General features: G+C 38.6%; 1 protein-coding gene across 2 annotated transcripts in view; it reads right to left on the reverse strand.

Moving 5' to 3' along the window:
- trbd (trabid) overlaps positions 1 to 21,506 on the reverse strand; it is a 221,841-nt gene that overhangs the window by 16,024 nt on the left and 184,311 nt on the right. For both annotated transcript variants that reach the window (XM_067142911.2, XM_067142910.2), the window contains one exon: positions 19,652 to 19,754. In XM_067142911.2, the coding sequence (XP_066999012.1) occupies positions 19,673 to 19,754 (82 nt within the window). In that variant the 3' untranslated portion in view covers positions 19,652 to 19,672. Of the gene's footprint in view, positions 1 to 19,651; positions 19,755 to 21,506 lie in introns of those variants that run through there.

Consider the following 21,506-nt stretch of genomic DNA (forward strand, 5'->3'; position numbering starts at 1 on the left):
CCCTATGTAGTTAAAAGGGCTTCTCTTCCAAATTCAACATAAAATGACAACTAAAGTTGTTCGTGAAGCAGTACTAACTGGTGGCGGTGGCTGACTCTTCTTCTTCTACCATTTTGCTCACACCTGTGGGGTCGCAGGTGCGAACTATGTCACACATGTGGATTTGGCCCTGCTTTACGGTTGGATGACCTTCCTGATGCCAACGTTATGTAGAGGGATGTACTCACTATTGCGTGTTTAGTGGTGTGGTTGGTAGTGTGGTATGTTGTCTGAATATGAAGAGGACAGTGTTGGGACAAAAATAAACACCCAGTCCCCGAACCAGAAAAATTAATCGATCACAATTACAATCTTTGACCCAGCCAGAAATCGAACCCAGGACCCTCTGAGCCGAGAGCCTCCACACTGACCATTCAGCCAAGGAGTTGGACTACTGTGTAACCGACTGTTCAAGTATATATTATCATTTATTTATTTTAATTTTTTAGCCAACTTAGTCAGGTTTATGGAGGTTTTCCTTCTTTTTGTCAGCCCAATATTGTTTCATCCTTTCTGAATGTAATCTTCTTTTTGGTTTTAAGTATGTGTATATATATATATATATATATATATATATATATATATATATATATATATATATATATATATAAAATAAAATAAAATAAAATAAAAAACAACTAGTACAAGATGCAGCTTACAATAGGTCCTAAAAAGTTTATTTGTAATTTTTTATAATGCTTTATAACTTTCATATGTTAATTTAATTTATAAATATATTTACACATAAAATCAATTGGTATTTATTATAAAAACAAGTCACATCATACCGTGAGCATTTTGCTCAACGTGCGCTGTTAAGAAGACATAAAGCTGTACAGCTTTGGAAGCAAGATGTAACTTGTCTCTCGAGTGACTATGTTGCCAGCTAGAGACCAATCAGTATGTGTAATGGCGCTTGTCACTATCTAGTGATCATTCAATCAAACATGCACATCAACAAAAAATTTGCGATTGGAATTCGTACATTTAATATTGAGGATAGTAGTCTGTGTGGCTGTTCAATGACTGTAGATAAGCAGTGCCTGAACTGCCTCCAAGAAACTTCACCATTGGACTCACTATCTCCAAAATCTGCACACGACTTCTTCTTCCTCTTCTTCTTCCAGATATGTGTCTGGCTATGCAGGTCGTACACAGAACCTCTTCCAATCTTCTCTTTCTATTGTGGCGTAGGAATGCGGCGACCCCATCCCCCAGTGGGTAACCACTGCAGTTAGCCTCCCGAGTGTTGGCGGGTAAACCATAAACCTTACTGACATGAAATGCATGTCAGGCACCAACCAGCTAGTGCATAACAAAATATTAACGCAAAGATCCATGATAGGCCTAGCAAGTCAGTAGTAGCATATTAACATCGCTTTCAACAATCAAACAGGGGCCGATGACCTTAGATGTTAGGCTCCTTTAAACAACAAGCATCATCATCATCATCATCAATCAAACAAGCCTCGGATCAAATACATATGACTGACGGGAATAATGATAATATTTAATCAGTCATACTCAATTTAATGTCCTCAAAAATCTTTTTAGTATGCCTGTCTTTTCCATGTACCACGAAATAGTGTGTTCGTGGACACACGGTGATTCATGGAGAGTTACTGCCACTTACAGAGCTGAATGATGCGAACACTTTAAATTAAACTTTCTCTTGGCTTTCCAATTTTCGGTTGGCGGAGTGGTTGAATTTATAACTTCTCAATCGTCAGCTAGTAGAAGACTTAAATTTATAAACTTGATATACAGGGTGTTTCTATATTCCCATTACAGACTTTGAGGGCTTGCAGTGGGGAAGAAGACGGTTAAGTTCAGCATAGGAACTTGGGTCTGGAAATGTACAGTCTTCTCGCTACCTGTGAAAGACCACCACAGCACATGCTCAAATCTCCCACATTTTCGACGCCACTGACTAGAGTACGTACGTCATTAAATGATCACGTGATGCCCCATACCCCTACAGGTTTAATGACATTCCATACTATTCAGTTGAGTGTGTGAATCGTTGAGACATGTTGTAGCTGCTGCTGTACATATGATTTTTGTTCATACTACAGTACAGCAGTAATTCTTTACTACGTACACAGCAGTAAGCTGTACGTACAGTAGTTCATCTGCACCAAAGATTTGGGCATAGTGGACAGGTGATAAAGCAGGCATGAAGGAGTTTTTAAAAAGCCACTATGATTGGTGGAAAATGGTAAATAAAAATGTAAACAGACTCTGGGATGGGTTTAAAGCAATTCTTGAGGAATGTGAAAATAGGTTTATACCTTCAAAGGTGGTAAGGAATGGAAAAGATCCACCTTATTATAATAGAGAAATAAAGATAGTAAGAAGGAGGTGCAGACTGGAAAGAAATAGAGTTAGAAATAGCTGTGGAAGAAAGGAGAAACTGAAGGAACTTACTAGGAAATTGAATCTAGCAAAGAAGAAGAAACAGCTTCCAAAGAAGGATATTCCAGGAATCATTAATGAACAACGGGAGTGTGTATGCGAGGATCTTCACAAGGTAGAAGTATTTAGTCAGCAGCATGTAAAGATTGTTGGTTACAAGGATAATGTCCAGATAGAGGGGGTGACTAATGCTAAAGAAGTATTAAAATTTACATATGATAACAATTATATTTACAATAAGATACAAAAGTTGAAAACTAGAGAATTGGCTGGAATAGATAAGATTTCTGGGGATATACTAAAGACAATGGGTTGGGATATAGTACCATATCTGAAGTACTTACTTGAATATTGTTTGCATGAAGGTGCTATACCAAATGCATGCAGAGTTGCTATAGTAGCCCCTGTGTATAAAGGAAAGGGTGATAGGCGTAAAGCTGAAAATTATAGGCCAGAAAGTTTGACATGCGTTGCATGTAAGCTTTGGGAAGGCGTTCTTTCTGATTATATTAGACAGGTTTGCAAAATTAATAACTGGTTCTATAGAAGGCAGTTCGGGATTAGGAAAGGTTATTCCACTGAAGCTCAACTTGTAGGATTCCAGCAAGATATATCTTGGATTCAGGAGGTCAAATGGACTGTACCGCGACTGACCTGTCTAAAGCATTTAATAGGGTGGATCATGGGAGACTACAGGCAAAAATGAGTGCAATTAGACTAGACAAAACAGTGACTGAATGGGTTGCTATATTTCTAGAAAATAGATCTCAAATAATTAGAGTAGGCGAGGCTTTATCTGACCCTGTAATAATTAAGAGAGGAATTCCTGAAGGCAGTATTATTGGACCTCCATATTTTCTTATATATATAAATGATATGACTAAAGAAGTAGAATCAGAGATAAGACTTTTTGCTGATGATGTTATTCTGCATAGAGTAATAAATAAGTTACAAGATTGTGAGCAACTTCAAAGTGACCTCGATAACGTTGTGAGGTGGACAGCAGGCAATGTATGATGATAAACGGGGTTAAAAGTCAGGTTGTGAGTTTCACAAATAGGAAAAGTTCTCTCAGTTTTAATTACTGCGTTGATGGGGTGAAAGTTCTTTTTGGGGATCATTGTAAGTATCTAGGTGTTAATATAAGGAAAGATCTTCATTGGAGTAATCACATAAATGGGATTGTAAATAAAGGGAACAGATCTTTGCACATGGTTATGAGGGTGTTTTGGGGTTGTAGTAAGGATGTAAAGGAGAGGGCATATAAGTCTCTGGTAAGACTCCAACTAGAGTATGGCTCTAGTCTATGGGACCCTCATCAGGATTACTTGATTCATGAACTGTAAAAAATCCAAAGAAAAGCAGCTCGGTTTGTTCTGGGTAATTTCCGACAAAAGATCGTTACAAAAATGTTGCAAAGTTTGGGCTGGGATGACTTGGGAGAAAGAAGACGAGCTGCTTGACTAAGTGGTATGTTACATGTAAACACTCTCATGTTCGTGCTGTCAGCGGAGATGGTGTGGAATGACATTAGTAGACGAATAAGTTTGATTGGTGTCTTTAAAAGCAGGAAAGATCACAATATGAAGATAAAGTTGGAATTCAAGAGGACAAATTGGGGCAAATATTGTTTATAGGAAGGGGAGTTAGGGATTGGAATAACTTACCAAGGGGGATGTTCAATAAATTTCCAATTTCTTTGAAATCATTTAAGAAAAGGCTAGGAAACAACAGATAGGGAATCTGCCACCAGGGTGACTGCCCTAAATCCAGATCAGTATTGACTGGTCCGATTGCTTGGCCTGCACGTTCACCCGACTTGATACCGCTAAACTATGGCCTGTGGGGTCGTATGAAAACTTGATTTACGAGACCCCTGTGGAATCTGAGGAGCTTTTAGAAGCAATAACAGGAATGTAGAAGTTTTACACAACTCTACTTCAGTTAACAATTATTTTTTTCAAAATCTGGGGCTCATAGATTTAATTGCAACAACTGCAGTTCTTCGCACACCTAATTTGGCTCTTATTCTCATTATGTCTTTCTTGTTCTGCATTGAGCTGGGACTAACAACAACCATTGTCCAGTAAAATAAGACCTTCACATAAAAACCTCGTTATCTCAAGAATTACTTGGACATAGATCTCAAAAGCACCGTCGGAATGTCAACTATGATTCTTATTTGTTGCTGAAACCTGCATTTTATATTACTCATCACTTGGGTGTTTGACTTCATTTTTCCTCGCAGCGAGACAAATAGTTATATGTATTTTAAAGTTTTAATGACTCAGATTCATGTATCCTTCACAGGTTAATGACTCAGATTCATGTATCCTTCACATGTTTTGTGAGATTTATCATTATTCGTTTATCTTCACATCAAGATTTTAAAGACTTTTAATGCTCTAGCCCACTCATCATATTGGTATGATATACAGGTTCATGTGAACTTACATCGCAATTATTTTTTAACTATTAATTTTATGCCTTTTGCTTCTTGTTATGTGTCTATTTTGTGTTTTTTGTATCTTGCACTTTTTGAACTATCGGCTGATGATGACCCAGATCTGGAGTTGAAACCGGTACCATTTGTAAACAATAGTAATGTAACTTGCATAAATATTCTTGTACTGAATAGGTGGAACCAAAATATATACTTAATTTATTGGAATCGGAGGAAGATCTACTGGCGTGGGTTATGGCTGTGGTGGATGTTGGAGGACCCAGGTATTGATGATCGTGTGTACGAGAACATGATACTGTCTGTGTTGATGTCGATGGTTGTCACATTGAGCCCCGCCTGTAATTGGACCCAGACGACAAGCAGCAGAAGTCAGACAGAGCGTCAAATATGCGTGAGCTGTGAAAGTGTGCCATGGTGGAATTTTGCGGGTAGCGAGAAGATGGTACGTTTCCGGACACAAGTTCCTATGCTAAATTTAACCGTCTTGGTCCCCACTGCAAGCCCTCAAAGTCTGTAATGGGAATTTAGAAACACCCTGTATATACCAGGCTAGATGCATAATAATTATTTACACAACTCTCATGCAAAATGATCCTTTACATTACGAGTGAGATGTTTACGCCCGAGCCTTACGTAGAATTTCGAAACAAGTAATGTAAACTTATCACTTTAGTGGCTGTTGCCTATAAGATTTTTATTCATACTATGGTACTTTGAATTAAATGAATGTAACTGTAAATACAGTAAGTTTGATTCATCACAACATAAATGGTCCAGGACTGACCCATCTATTGATGTTTCCTAGTTCTGTTGTTTGTGTCTTGCTATGAAAGATATACGAGGTGTGTACAGTGGGTTGTGTTGTAATAAACATAAAAAATAAATGTTATTTGAAGCAGTGAACAGTTCACTAAGCTAACATAGTTGTAAACGTGGTCCTCTGGTCCTGGATTAAGGAAGGTAATACAAACTTTCGGAGGCTCATTTTCGTTTTGAAAGAAACTGCATTGTACTCATGTACTGACTTGCTAGGCCTAACGTACTAGAGGATTTTCTTTCAGGGTGGTCTCCCTTAGCCTTTGGCAGTCCCCTGCCTCACTACAAGGCAGCAGCTGATGAATTTATGTGTTATTTCCCACACAAAGGTCTCATCTGATCCAACTTTCTAAGGGAAAACTCCTCGCAGCTATTGGTTTTCCCTTAGTTTGCCTGGGTTGGTATCGGCTGCCAGACCCTCGGCCAGTACGGTAGCAGAATATATTCTGACCTGACTCAGAGACCTGGCAGAGAAACACTGGGAACGAGGAAAAGACCTAATTATTGTGTTTATGGACCTTGAAAAGGCATATCATAGTGTTCCTAGATCAACTATTTGGAAAAGTCTTAGAAAACTTGGTGTACCAGAGTACCTTACTAGGAAGATCCAAATGCTATATACTAATTGCAAAAGCTGTGTCAGTATTGGAGATGGTCACTCTGAATGGTTTAATAATAATAATTTCGTGTGGCTATTCCTAGCCGAGTGCAGCCCTTGTGAGGCAGACCCTCCGATGAGGGTGGGCGGCATCTGCCACGTGTAGGTAACTGCGTGTTGTTGTGGTGGAGGATAGTGTTATGTGTGGTGTGTAAGTTGCAGGGATGCTGGGCACAGCACAAACACCCAGCCCCCGGGCCACTGGAATTAACCAATGAAGGTTAAAATCCCTGACCCAGCCAGAAATCGAACCAGGGACCCTCTGAACCGAAGGCCAATATGCTGACCATTCAGCCAACGAGTCAGACAATGGTTTAATACAAGCAAAGGAGTACAACAGGGAGGTGCCTTATCACCTCTTCTATTCATAGCAGTTTTGGATACCATTTTAAAGGAACTAAAAGAAAAAGGTAATAAAGATCTTCAGGCTCTGGTGTTTGCAGACAATGTGGCAATATGGGATGAAACAGAGGAGGGAGTGCAAAATAATCTGAATGCATGGTGCAAGAAGTTTGATGATTATGGAATGAAAATGAACCCATCAAAAACAGTAGCATTGAAAATCAACAGACATAATACAGAAAGCAACATAAAAATACAGGACCACCAAGTTGAAGAAGTACATCAATTCAGATATTTAGGAAGCGTAATGGCTAGTAATAATACAGCTCAGATAGAAATAATAAACAGAGTAACCAAAGGCTCTAACTTTTATAGTATCGTTACACACCTACTATGGGATGAGAAGGTCCCACAAAGAACAAAAATGACCCCATACAAGTCATATTCAATTCCCAACCTGCACACTAACATCAAAGGATTATAGTAGGATTCAAGCCTGTGAAACGAAATTTCTTAGAACTGCCCTACAACAGACACTACTTGATCATGTGAAAAATGAAGAGATCCAATCCAACCTAGGTCTAAATGAATCAATGGAGGAAAGACTTGGGGCATCTAGACATAAATGGTTTGAGCATGTTAAACGAATGAACAGCACAAGGTTACCATGTGTTTATTTGGAAAAGAGAATAACACGTAGAAGATCAGCTGGAAGACCAAGAAGAAGATGGTTAGACCAACTGAGGGAAGACGCGAAGAGAAGAGGATGGAACTGGAAATCTATCATACATACATACATACATACATACATACATACAGTACATACATACATACATAATCATTATAGACTGTTATGCCTTCCAGCGTTCAGTCTGCAAGCCTCTGTGAATTTACTAAACGTCTCCATAATCCTCTGTTTGGAACTAGTGCTGTGGCCTCATTTAGTTCTATACCTCTTATCTTTAAATCGTTAGAAACTGAGTCTAACCATCGTCACCTTGGTCTCCCTCTACCTTTCTTACCCTCCATAACAGAGTCCATTATTCTCCTAGGTAATCTATCCTCCTCCATTCGGCTCACATGACCCGACCACCGAAGCCGGTTTATGCGTACAGCTTCAACCATCGAGTTCATTCCTAAATTAGCCTCTATCTCCTCATTCCGAGTACCCTCCTGTCATTGTTCCCACCTGTTTGTACCAGCAATCATTCTTGCTACTTTCATGTCTGTTACTTCTAACTTATGAATAAGATATCCTGAGTCCACCCAGCTTTCGCTCCCGTAAAGCAAAGTTGGTCTGAAAACAGACCGATGTAAAGATAGTTTCGTCTGGGAGCTGACTTCCTTCTTAAAGAATACTGTTGATCGCAACTGAGAGCTCACTGCATTAGCTTTACTACATATTGATTCAATCTCACTTAATATATTACCATCCTGGGAGAACACACAACCTAAATACTTGAAATTGTCAATCTGTTCTAGCTTTGTATCACCAATCTGACATTCAATTCTGTTGAATTTCTTACCTACTGACATCAATTTAGTCTTCAAAAGGCTAATTTTCATACCATACTCACTGCACCTATTTTCAAGTTCTAAGACATTTGACTGCTGGCTTTCGACACAATCTGCCATTAGGACCAAGTCGTCAGCATAGGCCAGACTGCTTACTACATTTCCACCAAACTGAATCCCTCCCTGCCATTTTATACCTTTCAGCAGATGATCCATGTAAACTATGAACAGCAAAGGTGAAAGATTACAGCCCTGACTAACCCCTGTAAGTACCCTGAACCAAGAACTCATTCTATCATCATGAAGCCCAATTGTCAACATAAATGCCTTTGATTGATTTTAATAATCTATCTTTAATTCCATAGTCTTCCAGTATGGTGCCAACGGCCGTAGCTGCGTTGAAACACCGGATACCGTGAGATCTCCGAAGTTAAGCAACATTGGCCATGGTCAGGAGATGGATGGGTTGCCACGCGCTGTTGGTGGGGGGTAAGGGAATGGAGGAGTGGAAAGGAACTGGCCACCCTACCGCACGTAAACTCTGGCTCAGGAACACCTCTGCGGAGGTTCGGACCTGCCTCCAGGCAGAATAACCCTTACCTTACCAGTATGGCCAACATCTTTTCCCTCGGTACCTTGTCATATGCTTTCTCTAGATAGACGAAACATAAACACAACTGCCTATTCCTCTCGTAGCATACTTCAATTACCTGGCGCATACTGAAAATCTGATCCTGACAGCCCCTCTGTGGTCTGAAACCACACTGGTTTTCATCCAACTTCCTCTCAACTACTGATCGCACCCTCCCTTCCAAGATGCCTGGTATACTAATCAATGAGATACCTCGATAGTTGTTGCAATCCTTCCTGTTCCCTTGCTTATAGATAGGTGCAATTACTGCTTTTGTCCAATCTGAAGGTACCTTACCAATACTTCATGCTAATCTTGCTACTCTATGAAACCATTTCATCCCTGCCTACCCACTCTACTTCACCATTTCAGATCTAATTTCATCTATTCCTGCTGCTTTATGACAATGGAGTTTATTTACCATCCTTTCCACTTCCTCAAGCGTAATTTCACCAACATCATTTTCCTCCTCCCCATGAGCTTGGCTGTTCGCAACACCACCAGAAAGATTTTCTTTTATGTTGAGAAGATGTTCAAAATATTCTCTCCACCTCTCCAGTGATTCTCTGGGATCTATTATGAGTTCACCTGAATTACTCAAAATACTGTTCATTTCCTTTCTCCCTCCCTTCCTAAGATTTTTTATTACAGTCCAGAAAGGTTTCCCTGCTACTTGACCTACCCTTTCCAGGTTATTACCAACATCTTCCCACGACTTCTTTTCGGATTCAAGAACTATTTGTATCGCTCTGTTTCTTTCATCTACATGCAAATCCCTGTCTGCCTCGGCACTTGTTTGGAGCCATTTCTGATAAGCCTTCTTTTTACGTATACAGGCTGCTCTCACTTCATTATTCCACCAAGATGTTTGCCTTTTCCCATCTTTACACACATTTGTTCTTAGGCATTCCCTCACTGTTTCTACTACATCATCCCTGTATGCCACCCATTCACTTTCTATATCCTGAACCTGCTTACTTTCAACTGTTCGAAACTTCTCACTAATCACATCCATGTACTTACGTCTAATTTCCTCATCCTGGAGACTTTCTACCCTTATTCGTTTCCAGACAGATTTCACTTTCTGTACCCTAGGCCTAGAGGTACTTAGTTCACTACAGATCAGATAGTGGTCTGTATCATCGAAAAATCCCCGGAAAACTCGTACATTCCTAGCAGATTTCCTGAATTCAAAGTCGGTTAAGACATAGTCTATTATGGATCTGGTACCCCTAGCCTCCCATGTGTAGCAGTGAATAGCCTTATGCTTGAAGAATGTATTCGTAACTGCTAGACCCATACTAGCACAGAAGTCCAACAAATGCTTCCCATTTCCATTAGCTTCCATATCTTCCTCACATTTACCAACCACCCATTCGTATCCTTCAGTTCTATTTCCAACTCTCGCATTGAAATCGCCCATTAGCACTATTCTATCCTTGCGGTTGACCCTGACCACAATGTCACTCAATGCTTTATAAAACTTGTTGACTTCATCCTCATCTGCACCCTCACATGGTGAATACACTGAGACAATTCTCGTCCTAATTCCTCCAACTGACAAATTTACCTACATTATTCGCTCATTTAACACATTGCGGACCGGTCCCGAGAAAACTCGTGTTTGCCTAGCCGAGCGTTGCGGACCGGTCCCGAGTTATCTCGTGTTAGCAGCAGACTCAGCAGACTGAACTTTAGTGCTATCTTTTGAGATGTACGGGAACTATTTGGAGGTCAAGGGTGATAGAACTCTGTTACGTATGGTTCTACACATTCGATAGTCGCATTTGTTTTCGAGTATTCTTCATATCGTAGAGTTTCTTTGCATTTCTTGACAACATGTTTACAAAGTTCGAAGAGCCATGCAAGATGGCAGCGCCTAGCGATCGCACGTGTTTACACAAAGATGAAATTATTCGCGAATTATGTGCTGATACAGGCTCCGAATATTAAGTGATGCTGAGTATTTAGAGTTCGACGATGAAATATCTTCTAACGGAAATGTTTCAAGTGATGCCGAGGCAAGGTGTGGAACTCACGTAGCGCAGAACGAGTCGTAAGTTATATTTGTGTTACGGGTGTAAATATTCTAAATATTGTAAAGAATGCAGTGTTTTATGACGACTGGGTTATGGACAACAGTGAATCTAGGTTAGAGGATTTTGTAGGTGCTCCTGGTATAAAGTTATGGCCTAATGAATCTGGAAACATACGACAAGTAGCAGGACTTATGTTTGGTGAGGAATTTTTTCAGTATGTAGCTGAAAAGACAAACTTACACTATGAGCAGAAATCACATTCTCATAACTTATCCCCTAAAACACTAAAGTGGACTAATGTCACTAGCAGGGAAATAAAAATATTAATCCTCTGTGTATATTGATACGGCAGGTGAAGAAATCATGTCTGAAAGATTACTGGCCAACCGATCCCCTAATAAAAAGACCAATATTTCCGAAAACTATGAGCTGAAATAGATTTCAAGAAATACCCTGCATTTCAACAATTATTCAGGAAGGCCAATAGAAAAATACACAATAGTCCTTCAAAAGCTATTGAAGTTCTGACAGTTTATTTGTATGCATGCACTCCAGCTTAGAGGTAGTTAGAAAGTGGCCAGGAACAGGGCTGTGCATGGGGCGAACGGCACCCGGTCCGCAATGTGTTAAGTACCTAATGTTCCGTGCAATGGTATTCCTGATAAACAACCTTACCCCATACTCTTCCCTTCCCATTCTAACACCTGTCAAGTACACTTTATAATCTCCTGTATCTTCTTCGTTATCTCCCCTTACCCGAATATCACTTACTCCTAGCACATCCAGATGCATCCTCTTTGCTGACTCAGCCAGTTCTACTTTCTTTCTTCCATAAGCCCCATTAATATTGATAGCTCCCCATCGAATTCCATTTTGTTCGCCAAGCTGTTTCCAAGGAGTCCCTCGCCTGTCAAATGGGAGTGGGACTCTGTTACTCCCATAGGTCCGCAGCTTGCTTAAAATGTTCTGAGCTTGGTAAATTCATGAAGCAGGATGCTACCCTACTTACACGTAGTCCAAGTGAGGATCTCTCCTCTAACGGGTTATGGACCACCGGTGGATTGTATAGTCCTAGCCACCTGAGCACAAGGAGGGCCATGACTCAGAATATGTCCGAGATGTCCACTCCCTTTCCATAGCAACTGGTATCCTGACTCTCAGGACCACTTACTAGGCCACTCAGCCATTGTCATGGACAACAAAATATTTTTGAAAAGGCAACTTTGGAAGACGCTCGTTTTCAAACACACTACCCGGCTCGCTGGAAGGGCAAACCGAAGATGATGATGATGAATACAAACTTTATGTGATATACTGTGATATATATGATATTTATCTGCTGGATGATGGTGATGGTAGCAGATTACTTGAGACATGCCATTTTTTGTGTAGATGGGAATGGGAACTTCGGTGCTGCAATGAAGTGGAGAAACAATTCAACAAGGTTAAGTTTGGTGTTCCTCGATTCATGATCTCTCTGACTATCCGTGTTTACGTTGCTATGAAGTGGAGTTCAACCAATCAGACACGATTTGAAAAAACCAGTGCAGAAAATAATTACAGTACGGTGAAGTGTCATTTTCCAGCCTCTTTTGAGTGCGAGAAGAAGGCACATACATCATAGTATGAAATAAAATTTTTTCGCTGTTGCTATGATTAGTTGGTTACCACCTACTGTGACCTGTGGTTGTGAATTTGTAAACAGCTGAACACTGTCTCCCTGTTGAGCAGCTTTCTCTGAGGATAAGTTGTATTGTTGGCCTCTGGAATCAAGGATTGTGGGTTCAAATCGAGCAGAGGGAGTCAGATTTTTGGATCCGAGAATCACAGATAAAAACCAGGCAGAGGTAGTTAGATTTTTGATAGGCACTTTATTTCATGTGATGTTGGCATGTAAAAGATTCTCTCTGGCGACTCATTTATATTAATCCAACAACATTACTTAAAACTTCAGCCATAGGTGGTCCAACAGCATCCTGGTTTCTCTGGCATCCAGTAAAGTAAAATGGATCTTTGAAACTGACATGCAGGCAGCCTAAATGGCATCAAATCAAAATGCTTGTGCATGTTAGCTGAGGTGATATTATTATTATTATTATTATTATTATTATTATTATTATTATTATTATTCGTTCATAGTTTACATGTATCATCTACTGAAAGGTATAAAAAGGCAGGGAGGGATTCAGTTAGGTGGAAATGTAGTAAGCAGTTTGGCCTATGCTGACGACTTGGTCTTTTTTTTTTTTTTTTTTTTTTTTTTTTGCTAGGGGCTTTACGTCGCACCGACACAGATAGGTCTTATGGCGACGATGGGATAGGAAAGGCCTAGGAGTTGGAAGGAAGCGGCCGTGGCCTTAATTAAGGTACAGCCCCAGCACTTGCCTGGTGTGAAAATGGGAAACCATGGAAAACCATCTTCAGGGCTGCCGATAGTGGGATTCGAACCTACTATCTCCCGGATGCAAGCTCACAGCCGCGCGCCTCTGCGCGCACAGCCAACTCGCCCGGTCGACTTGGTCTTAATGGCAGACTGTGCCGAAAGCCTGCAGTCTAATATCTTGGAACTTGAAAATAGGTGCAATGAGTATGGTATGAAAATTAGCCTCTTGAAGACTAAACTGATGTCAGTAGGTAAGAAATTCAACAGAATTGAATGTCAGACTGGTGATACAAAGCTAGAACAGGTTGATAATTTCAAGTATTTAGGTTGTGTGTTCTCCCAGGATGGTAATATAGTGAGATTGAATCAAGGTGTAGTAAAGCTAATGCAGTGAGCTCTCAGTTGCGATCAACAGTATTCTGTAAGAAGGAAGTGAGCTCCCAGACAAAACTATCTTTAGATCGGTCTGTTTTCAGACCAACTTTGCTTTACGGGAGCGAAAGCTGGGTGGACTCAGGATATCTTATTCATAAGTTAGAAGTAACAAACATGAAAGTAGCAAGAATGATTGCTGGTACAAACAGGTGGGAACAATGGCAGGAGGGTACTCGGAATGAGGAGATAGAGGCTAATTTAGGAATGAACTCGATGGATGAAGCTGTACGCATAAACCGGCTTCAGTGGTGGGGTCATGTGAGGCAAATAGAGGAGGATAGTTTACCTAGGAGAATAATGGACTCTGCTAAGGAGGGTAAGAGAAGTAGAGGTAGACCAAGACGAAAATGGTTAGACTCGGTTTCTAACGATTTAAAGATGAGAGGTATAGAACTAAATGAAGCCACAACACTAGTTGCAAATCGAGGATTGTGGTGACCTTTAGTAAATTCACAGAGGGTTGCACACTGAACGCTGAAAGGCATAACAGTCTATAATGATAATGTATGTATGTAGATGATATTATTATTATTATTATTATTATTATCATTATTATTATTATTATTATTATTATTATTATTATTATTATGAAAGTCTCAAAATCAGCAAAACAAAGACAGTTGGCTTGGTGATGAGACCTCATAGATCAACTACAGACCTCATTTTTGCAACCAGAATGCTCTATGAAAAGTATTGGGAGAAAGGTAAAACACTTATAACTGTTTTTCTGGACATCGAGGAAGCATATGACCATGCACCACGCAGGCATATATGGGAATGTTAGAGACATAAAGTGCCCGATGACATCATAGCACGAGTACAACGATTATATGATGAAACCAAGTGTTGTGTCCAGGTCCAGGATGGAAGGTCAGGTTGGTTTGAAACGAAGAGTGGAGTCCAGCAAGGAAGTTGTCTTTCACCACTTCTCTTCATAATCATAATGGATGAAGTTTTAAAAGTGGTTAAGAGAAAGGACGCAAAAACTAATGCCCTGGTTTTTGCTGATGATGTAATGGTATGGGGTGAGACAGAAGCAGAAGTACAAACTAGACTAGATCTCTGGCATGAAGCTTTTACAACCTTAGGTCTCAAAATCAGCAAAATGAAGACAGTTGCCTTGTTGATGAGTAGAAACTCTCCAACTGTTCATCTAAGGATTGGAGATGAGGAGATGGATACTGTAGACAACTTCTAGTATTTAGGTAGTGTTCTGTCATCAGACAATACCATACATCCAAGAGATTAGTTACAGAATACAGAAAGCTTCCAAATTCTATCACGCTGTATGTCAAATACTCTGGGATGAAACATTTCTGTTAGTTTCCAAGATCAGCTTGTACAAAATATATCTAGTACCTATACTGACGTATGGCCTGGAAGCAGCAACATTTACTAGACCAACAAAGAGTCGTCTTCAGGCAACAGAAATGAAGTTCCTCCGTTCTTGTCTACAAAAAACAAAAATGGATAAAATAAGGAATGTGGATATCCAACAACAGCTTGGATTGGAAAGAAGCTTGCTGGAGATTCTAGAAGTGAAGAGATTGCAATGGTATGGTCACATGAAAAGAATGAACCTTCACAGGACTCCTCGAACATACTTTGACCACAATGTTCCTGGGTGGAGACCAAGAGGAAGACCTCGTGATGTTTGAGTAAAACAGATAATGAAGGACCTTGAAATTAGAGATGTGAACTGGTGTCGCATATATGAGCAGCATCTGTGGATGGATAGAACAAACTCAAGGAGGCTTGTACACAACCGCACCCGGCTTGCTGGAGCGAAGAAATTGTTGTTGTTCAAAGAGAAAGTGTTCTTTCCATGAAAAGTACTCAGAAGAATGGTACCTCACAAAACGAGAAAGAAGTGACCACAAAATAGTGTATCCATGGATACATGGTGATTCATAAAGAGTTACTGCCACTTACAGAGCTGAATGATGAAAACATTTTGAGCAAAAATTGTAATATGAACCTTCTCAATACTTACAGATTTACGATAATTTTAGTTGTTTGTAAAACACACTGCTTGTTGGAAAAGTAAAATAAACTAAACTCTCCAAAAATAATTCTTTACTTAATTGGCTTGTGTTCTGAAGCTCAACATATGTTTTGAATTCCTTAATATGTTCCAAAAGAAATTTTAAAATTCAATGTTTGCGTAAGTGTATTAAAGTGGATGGAGGTATTTTTGAAAATGCTAAGTCAACTGTGTAAGACAGTATATTAAAGGTCCAAACTGTAAGCCATGCTTCTAATGGTTAGAATCAATGCAATTTGTAAGAACTATTACTCCCTAAGTGGTGGTAACTCTTCATGAATCACCCTGTTGTTAATTACCAAATGATCTGCTTTGAGTTTTATGATTTCGCCACTCAGCGGCAAGATCTCCTCTCCACGACTTTGAAGTCAGGCAAATACTAGATGCAGCCAGTGCGGCAGCAGTAGGAATGTATACATATATATATTTTTTTTACAATTTGCTTTACTTTCCACTGACACAGAAAGGTCTTATGGCAGCGATTGGATAGGAAAGGCCTAGGAGTGGGAAGGAAGTGGTCATGGCCTTAATTAAGGTACAGCCCCAGCATTTGCCTGGTGTGAAAATGGGAAACCACAAAGAACCATCTTCAGGGCTGCTGACAGTGGGGTTCGAACACACTATTTCCCGAATGCAAGCTCACAGCTGTGCAGCCCTAACTGCATGGCCAACTCGCCCAGTAGTAGAAATGTTAAGGTAAAAATTCAGAAGATACTCATAGTTATGCCAAATAGTTTAAACATTTTTATGATAAAGTGGAATTTTTCTTATTAATATTATTGTTACTATTATTGTTATAATTAACATAAGTAGTGAGAATAACAACTTGTATAGTAAGAGCTTGCACTTTTCTTATGTTCAAGTAGTATGTCCCAGTTTCTGTGTTACAAGATCTGGCAAACCTAACCAATGAGCCTACTCATCAGTGATCGATTTCTTACTGAAGTGTGTCAACAAGTACACATAAGCAACTACAGTAAATGACTTCATCTAGAATGTGTTCTAGACAAGAAGTTTTATAATTACATGAGTTTTTAATCCTGTCACAGAGGATTTGTTCCATCTCCCAGTACCCATATAAATACATCTCTGATCAATGGCTGTCTCAAAAATGAAAATGAACTACTACATTGCTTTTCTAGATGTGACTAAAGCCTTTCATTCTGTAAGTCACAATCATATACGCCGATCTATAGCTTCGTATGAGATGCCTGAAAATTTAAGGACTTTAGTCATAAATCTGCTAGTTGACATCCAAATTCAAATTGAAGTAGGTTTCAATAAGCCAAAAACCATCCAGCTAAAAAGAGGAGTTACTCAAGACAGTCCTGTATCCCCTTGTCTGCCTAATCTGGCTATTGATAATAAGTTGAAAGAGCTTTCTGAGCATGATGTTTCCGATATTCATGGTTTTTCAAAAGTCAACAAATTACAAGAAGTGTCTTATTTAGCTTTTGCTGATGACATAGCCCTGATGGCAAAAGATGAATCCAGTATCAGCAATCTTATCTTCCAAGCATCAACTGGCCTAAGAATCAATCAAGGAAAATTTCTAAGGAACATCAGTCATCATAGAGTGAGAGCAGCCCCTGGACTGAAAGATTGGAGAGTTTATGAAGAAGTACACTATTTCTTCCACAGGGTCCAACAGAAGAGCAAATCTCGTTGCCATCCACCAAGAGACTCAAACAGCTGTTATTCTTAATCTAACCATCTGGATTGAAAGAGACCTATCCTTAGCCAAGGAAGATGACCCGGAAGAGAAGAGTATTCATGTACCATGCATCCCATATCTGAGAGAGAGATACAACATTCGCCCAGAAAACTGATCCCTTATGGGTCTGCTATTTGGAAGCAGAGGCAGTGTACCCAAGCATACAAGGGAAAGCCTGAAAAAGCTTGGAGTTCAGCACACTCTTGAAAAAATTATAGTGGACATTTTAAAAGATTCAGTGGCTATTTTAAATCATCACCTATGCTACTCATAAATGATAAATTGTTCAGTGTTTTCTTTTTTAAAATATTTTTCATATTTTTGGTTATCATCTAAATTGTAAAAATTCAGGATCATTGTAGTCATTCATGGTGTGCGAACTGATATCATTTGAAAATACTACTACTTCCATTTCATATTTTGTGATTCCAACTTAACATTTTGTAGATGTGTAGTTCAGAATAATCAGAGAAGATGGAGTAACGTATCTAGCATTTATCCCAACCATTTGTTTCTTTACTCAGCATAACCATTGTTATAGTGCACAGGGTAGTTATTTTACAACTGTATTTTATGACAGGTGAGGATACAAACCGTTGAAACTGACTGAATGGTAATATTTCATGGAAAATAACTTGCTTATAAATTATACACAGGAGAGTTTTTCACCTATTCAATACTAAGTTGTATTTACAATGTTATTTACATTACAGGGACTAGTTTCAACCTTAATCAGGGTCATCATCAGCCATATTAAACATACACAATATTTAACAAAATCCTAAAACATGTTACTAAGCAGTAAGGATTTCGTTAAATATTGTGTTTAATATGGCTGATGATGACCCCGAGGAGGGTTGAAACTAGTCCCATGTAATGTAAATAACATTGTAAATACAACTTAGTATTGAATAGGTGGAAAACTCTCCTGTGTATAATTTATATGTTATCTCAGTTCAATACGGACCAACAACATGAAGTTCATAACCCTTGAAAAAACTTATTAGCAAATTCACCTGAAATATGTACACTAAACTTTGTTCATGACTTTCTTATACAGTAAAACCCAGATAAAACAGTTTTCTAATACATCAAAATTACAAATGAAAAAGGAAGGTATGTTACTGAGAAAATGACACGAGAGAACTGAAGCTTGATATCCAAATATAGTTTAACTGAAGAATGTTCATCCAAATTCAATAAGCTTGAAGTATTAATAAACCAGCATCTACTGAATTTTCAATTAGCACAGTACATAGATTCATGAATTATCTTGGAACAATGGCACCTACCTGTCAAAATAATACTTCAAGGCATCCTCCAAAGAAATACCCATCAGTTCGCAAGCTAGCCTGTAGTTTTACATGACTTTTGATATTGTGATCAAAGCCACGAGTCACTCTATTTTACATCCAATCTGAACCACTGGGGCATTTAAAAAAAAAATCCTACATGCATTGGGCCAGTTTTGAACCACAGCCACCTTGGCGAGAAGTCATAGAATATACCACTCAACTACCATACCCTTTATGTAGTGTGGGAACCTCAGATATACTACTAAAGCATTAAGAAATGGTTTGTATAAATAATTTGCATAAAAGATGCTTGCACAATATGCATTTAGTACCCATTTGAAAAAATAATACACACAAACTGAAAGAAAAGAATCTACCAAATAGCCTTGTTAAGTCTATTTTTTTAGGTTATGTATATTCTAATCAAGTTTGTGAATGTAAATATTTATGATACATCTAGTATTCTCTCATTTTTAGATATTGAAAGATTTGTTACAAGTTGAATTAGAAAGTGCTAAATACAAGGCTCTTTATATTGATTTGTATTGATAACAGCAAGGGACAGCTAATGAGGCATGTATTATCAGGGTTTTGCTGTAATTTAACATCCTATCCACACAAAGTTGACCAACAGAAATTGTTAAAATCCAAGAATCGTGTCCTAGTAAAAATACTATATCTACGTAATCTAACAGGTACTGTCTTATGAAGAGTTTATACAAGGAACAGAAAAGAGAAGATAAACTCTGTTACTCTCACACCAGCATGAAAATAACTATTGTACTGCACTGTTAAAATAAGTAACTTATACGGAAGTTAGTGAGTTGAACTCCTTTCTTCTGCTCAATCTTGAACACTTACTTGGACAGACTTTTGACTGTTCTATTCATCATCTGTGTCCCCACCATCACTTGAGTAATCCTGGATAGGAGTTGGGCGCGTAAATGGTGCGTGTGTTACTTGTCTGTAAAAGAACAGATATTCATAATTTACAGATCTGTGAAAAGTTCCAAACATACATTAAACAGTAAATTTTATATTTCAGGTATCAAAATCATAACTTCAGAAAATATTGAACTTGCAAAACTGAATAATTCATTTTGAATGAAAATATGGCAATGATTTGTAAAATAAAAAAGAGTACTCAAAAGGAAGAAAACAAGTCTGTATGGGTTAGAAAGCAGAGTGTCAAATACAGCCAAAAAAACACGTTAAATGTAAGCAATTCTATTTTATCAGCGTGTTTGCACAAGGAATAATTAATATGTGTCCAATTTACAATTTGTGTGAAAGTACAACTGCTTGTTCACTTAACAACAACCTTAAATTAATTAAATAAATAAATAAATAAATAAATAAATAAATAAATAAATAAATAAATAAATAAATAAATAAATAAATAAATAAATAAATAAATAAATAAATAAATAAATAAACAGACAGACAGACAGACAGACAGACAGACAGACAGACAGACAGACAGACAGACAGACAGACACAGACAGACAGACAGACAGACTTACTGATGCATAAATCTACATCCTTTGTCACAGTTTTCAATGGATGGGGAGTCATCACTGCTTGAATTGAGCCTTTACACTTTCATCATGCATTGTAGTAGGAAACAGATGACGAGCATGCTGTGATCGCAGTTTTAATCTACTATGATACAACATATATTCTGAACAATGCTGCATATATTTATATATGATGAATATGCTAATATGGTATTTGTTTGCAGGTTTTGTAATGGAAATGCCCTTGCTGCTTGTAGAGAATCTTGTAGATGGTTTCCTAACTGCAGAGTGCCAAATTCATGAGTTTACCCATATTTTTAACATACTTTGCATGGTCTGCATCTCCTCTAACCATCCAAATTAACAACCTGAAGAAGGAGAAGAAGAATACATTTTTCAGTCAGTAGAATGTAGTTCTACAAAGAGCACCTCAATAATGTCCACATGTATTGGTATTCTACAAACACAGATATACTATGTAACTGTAGTAATTAAGTCAATACGGACCACTGGTGTCCATCATGGTCAAGCTAATAGGTATACACAGATATGGTGAATATTATGTTGAATGGTTTGTATCCTCTTCATCATCAGCTCGTGTGTGACATACCTTCATGCAAACAATGAATTCAGACAACTGGAATTTTGTAGGTAATAAATTGCTAATCACTGATTAGTTCCATCAATGTTGTTCGCAAACGAGGCTACTTTTACATGTGATGGTATCAATACTACTCGTAACTCACATCAGAGGTACAAAGATAATCCACATAGCATTGTGGAAATAAAACTTCAATGTTGCTTCTCTGTGTGTGTGTGGTACGGTGTGATCAACATTCGTTAAACTGGCCAGTTGTCTTACCATTTCATGTGTAGACTTCCTGAGAAATGACCTTTCACCATAATTGGAAGAGGTTCCTTTGACTACAAGATGAGACATGTTCTCCTAATATGACAAGAGTTGCTGTACTTTCTAGCTGTGAGGTAATACATCATCTACATCTAACATATCCCAAAGATGGACTGGCCGTGGTGGCCATGCTGACCATGCCATTTTGACATCTGAATAGCTAGATGTGCTATTGCCAACTGAAAAGAGCACTGAAATCAGTGGTGGGAATTTTGAACCTATACTGTAGTGAACTGTTCCATCAATTTGTACATCTACAAGTCATTTGTGTTCAATGTTGCTTCTTCCA

The sequence above is a fragment of the Anabrus simplex genome, chromosome 3, assembly GCF_040414725.1.
Source record: "Anabrus simplex isolate iqAnaSimp1 chromosome 3, ASM4041472v1, whole genome shotgun sequence".
Taxonomy (NCBI): Eukaryota; Metazoa; Arthropoda; class Insecta; order Orthoptera; family Tettigoniidae; genus Anabrus; species Anabrus simplex.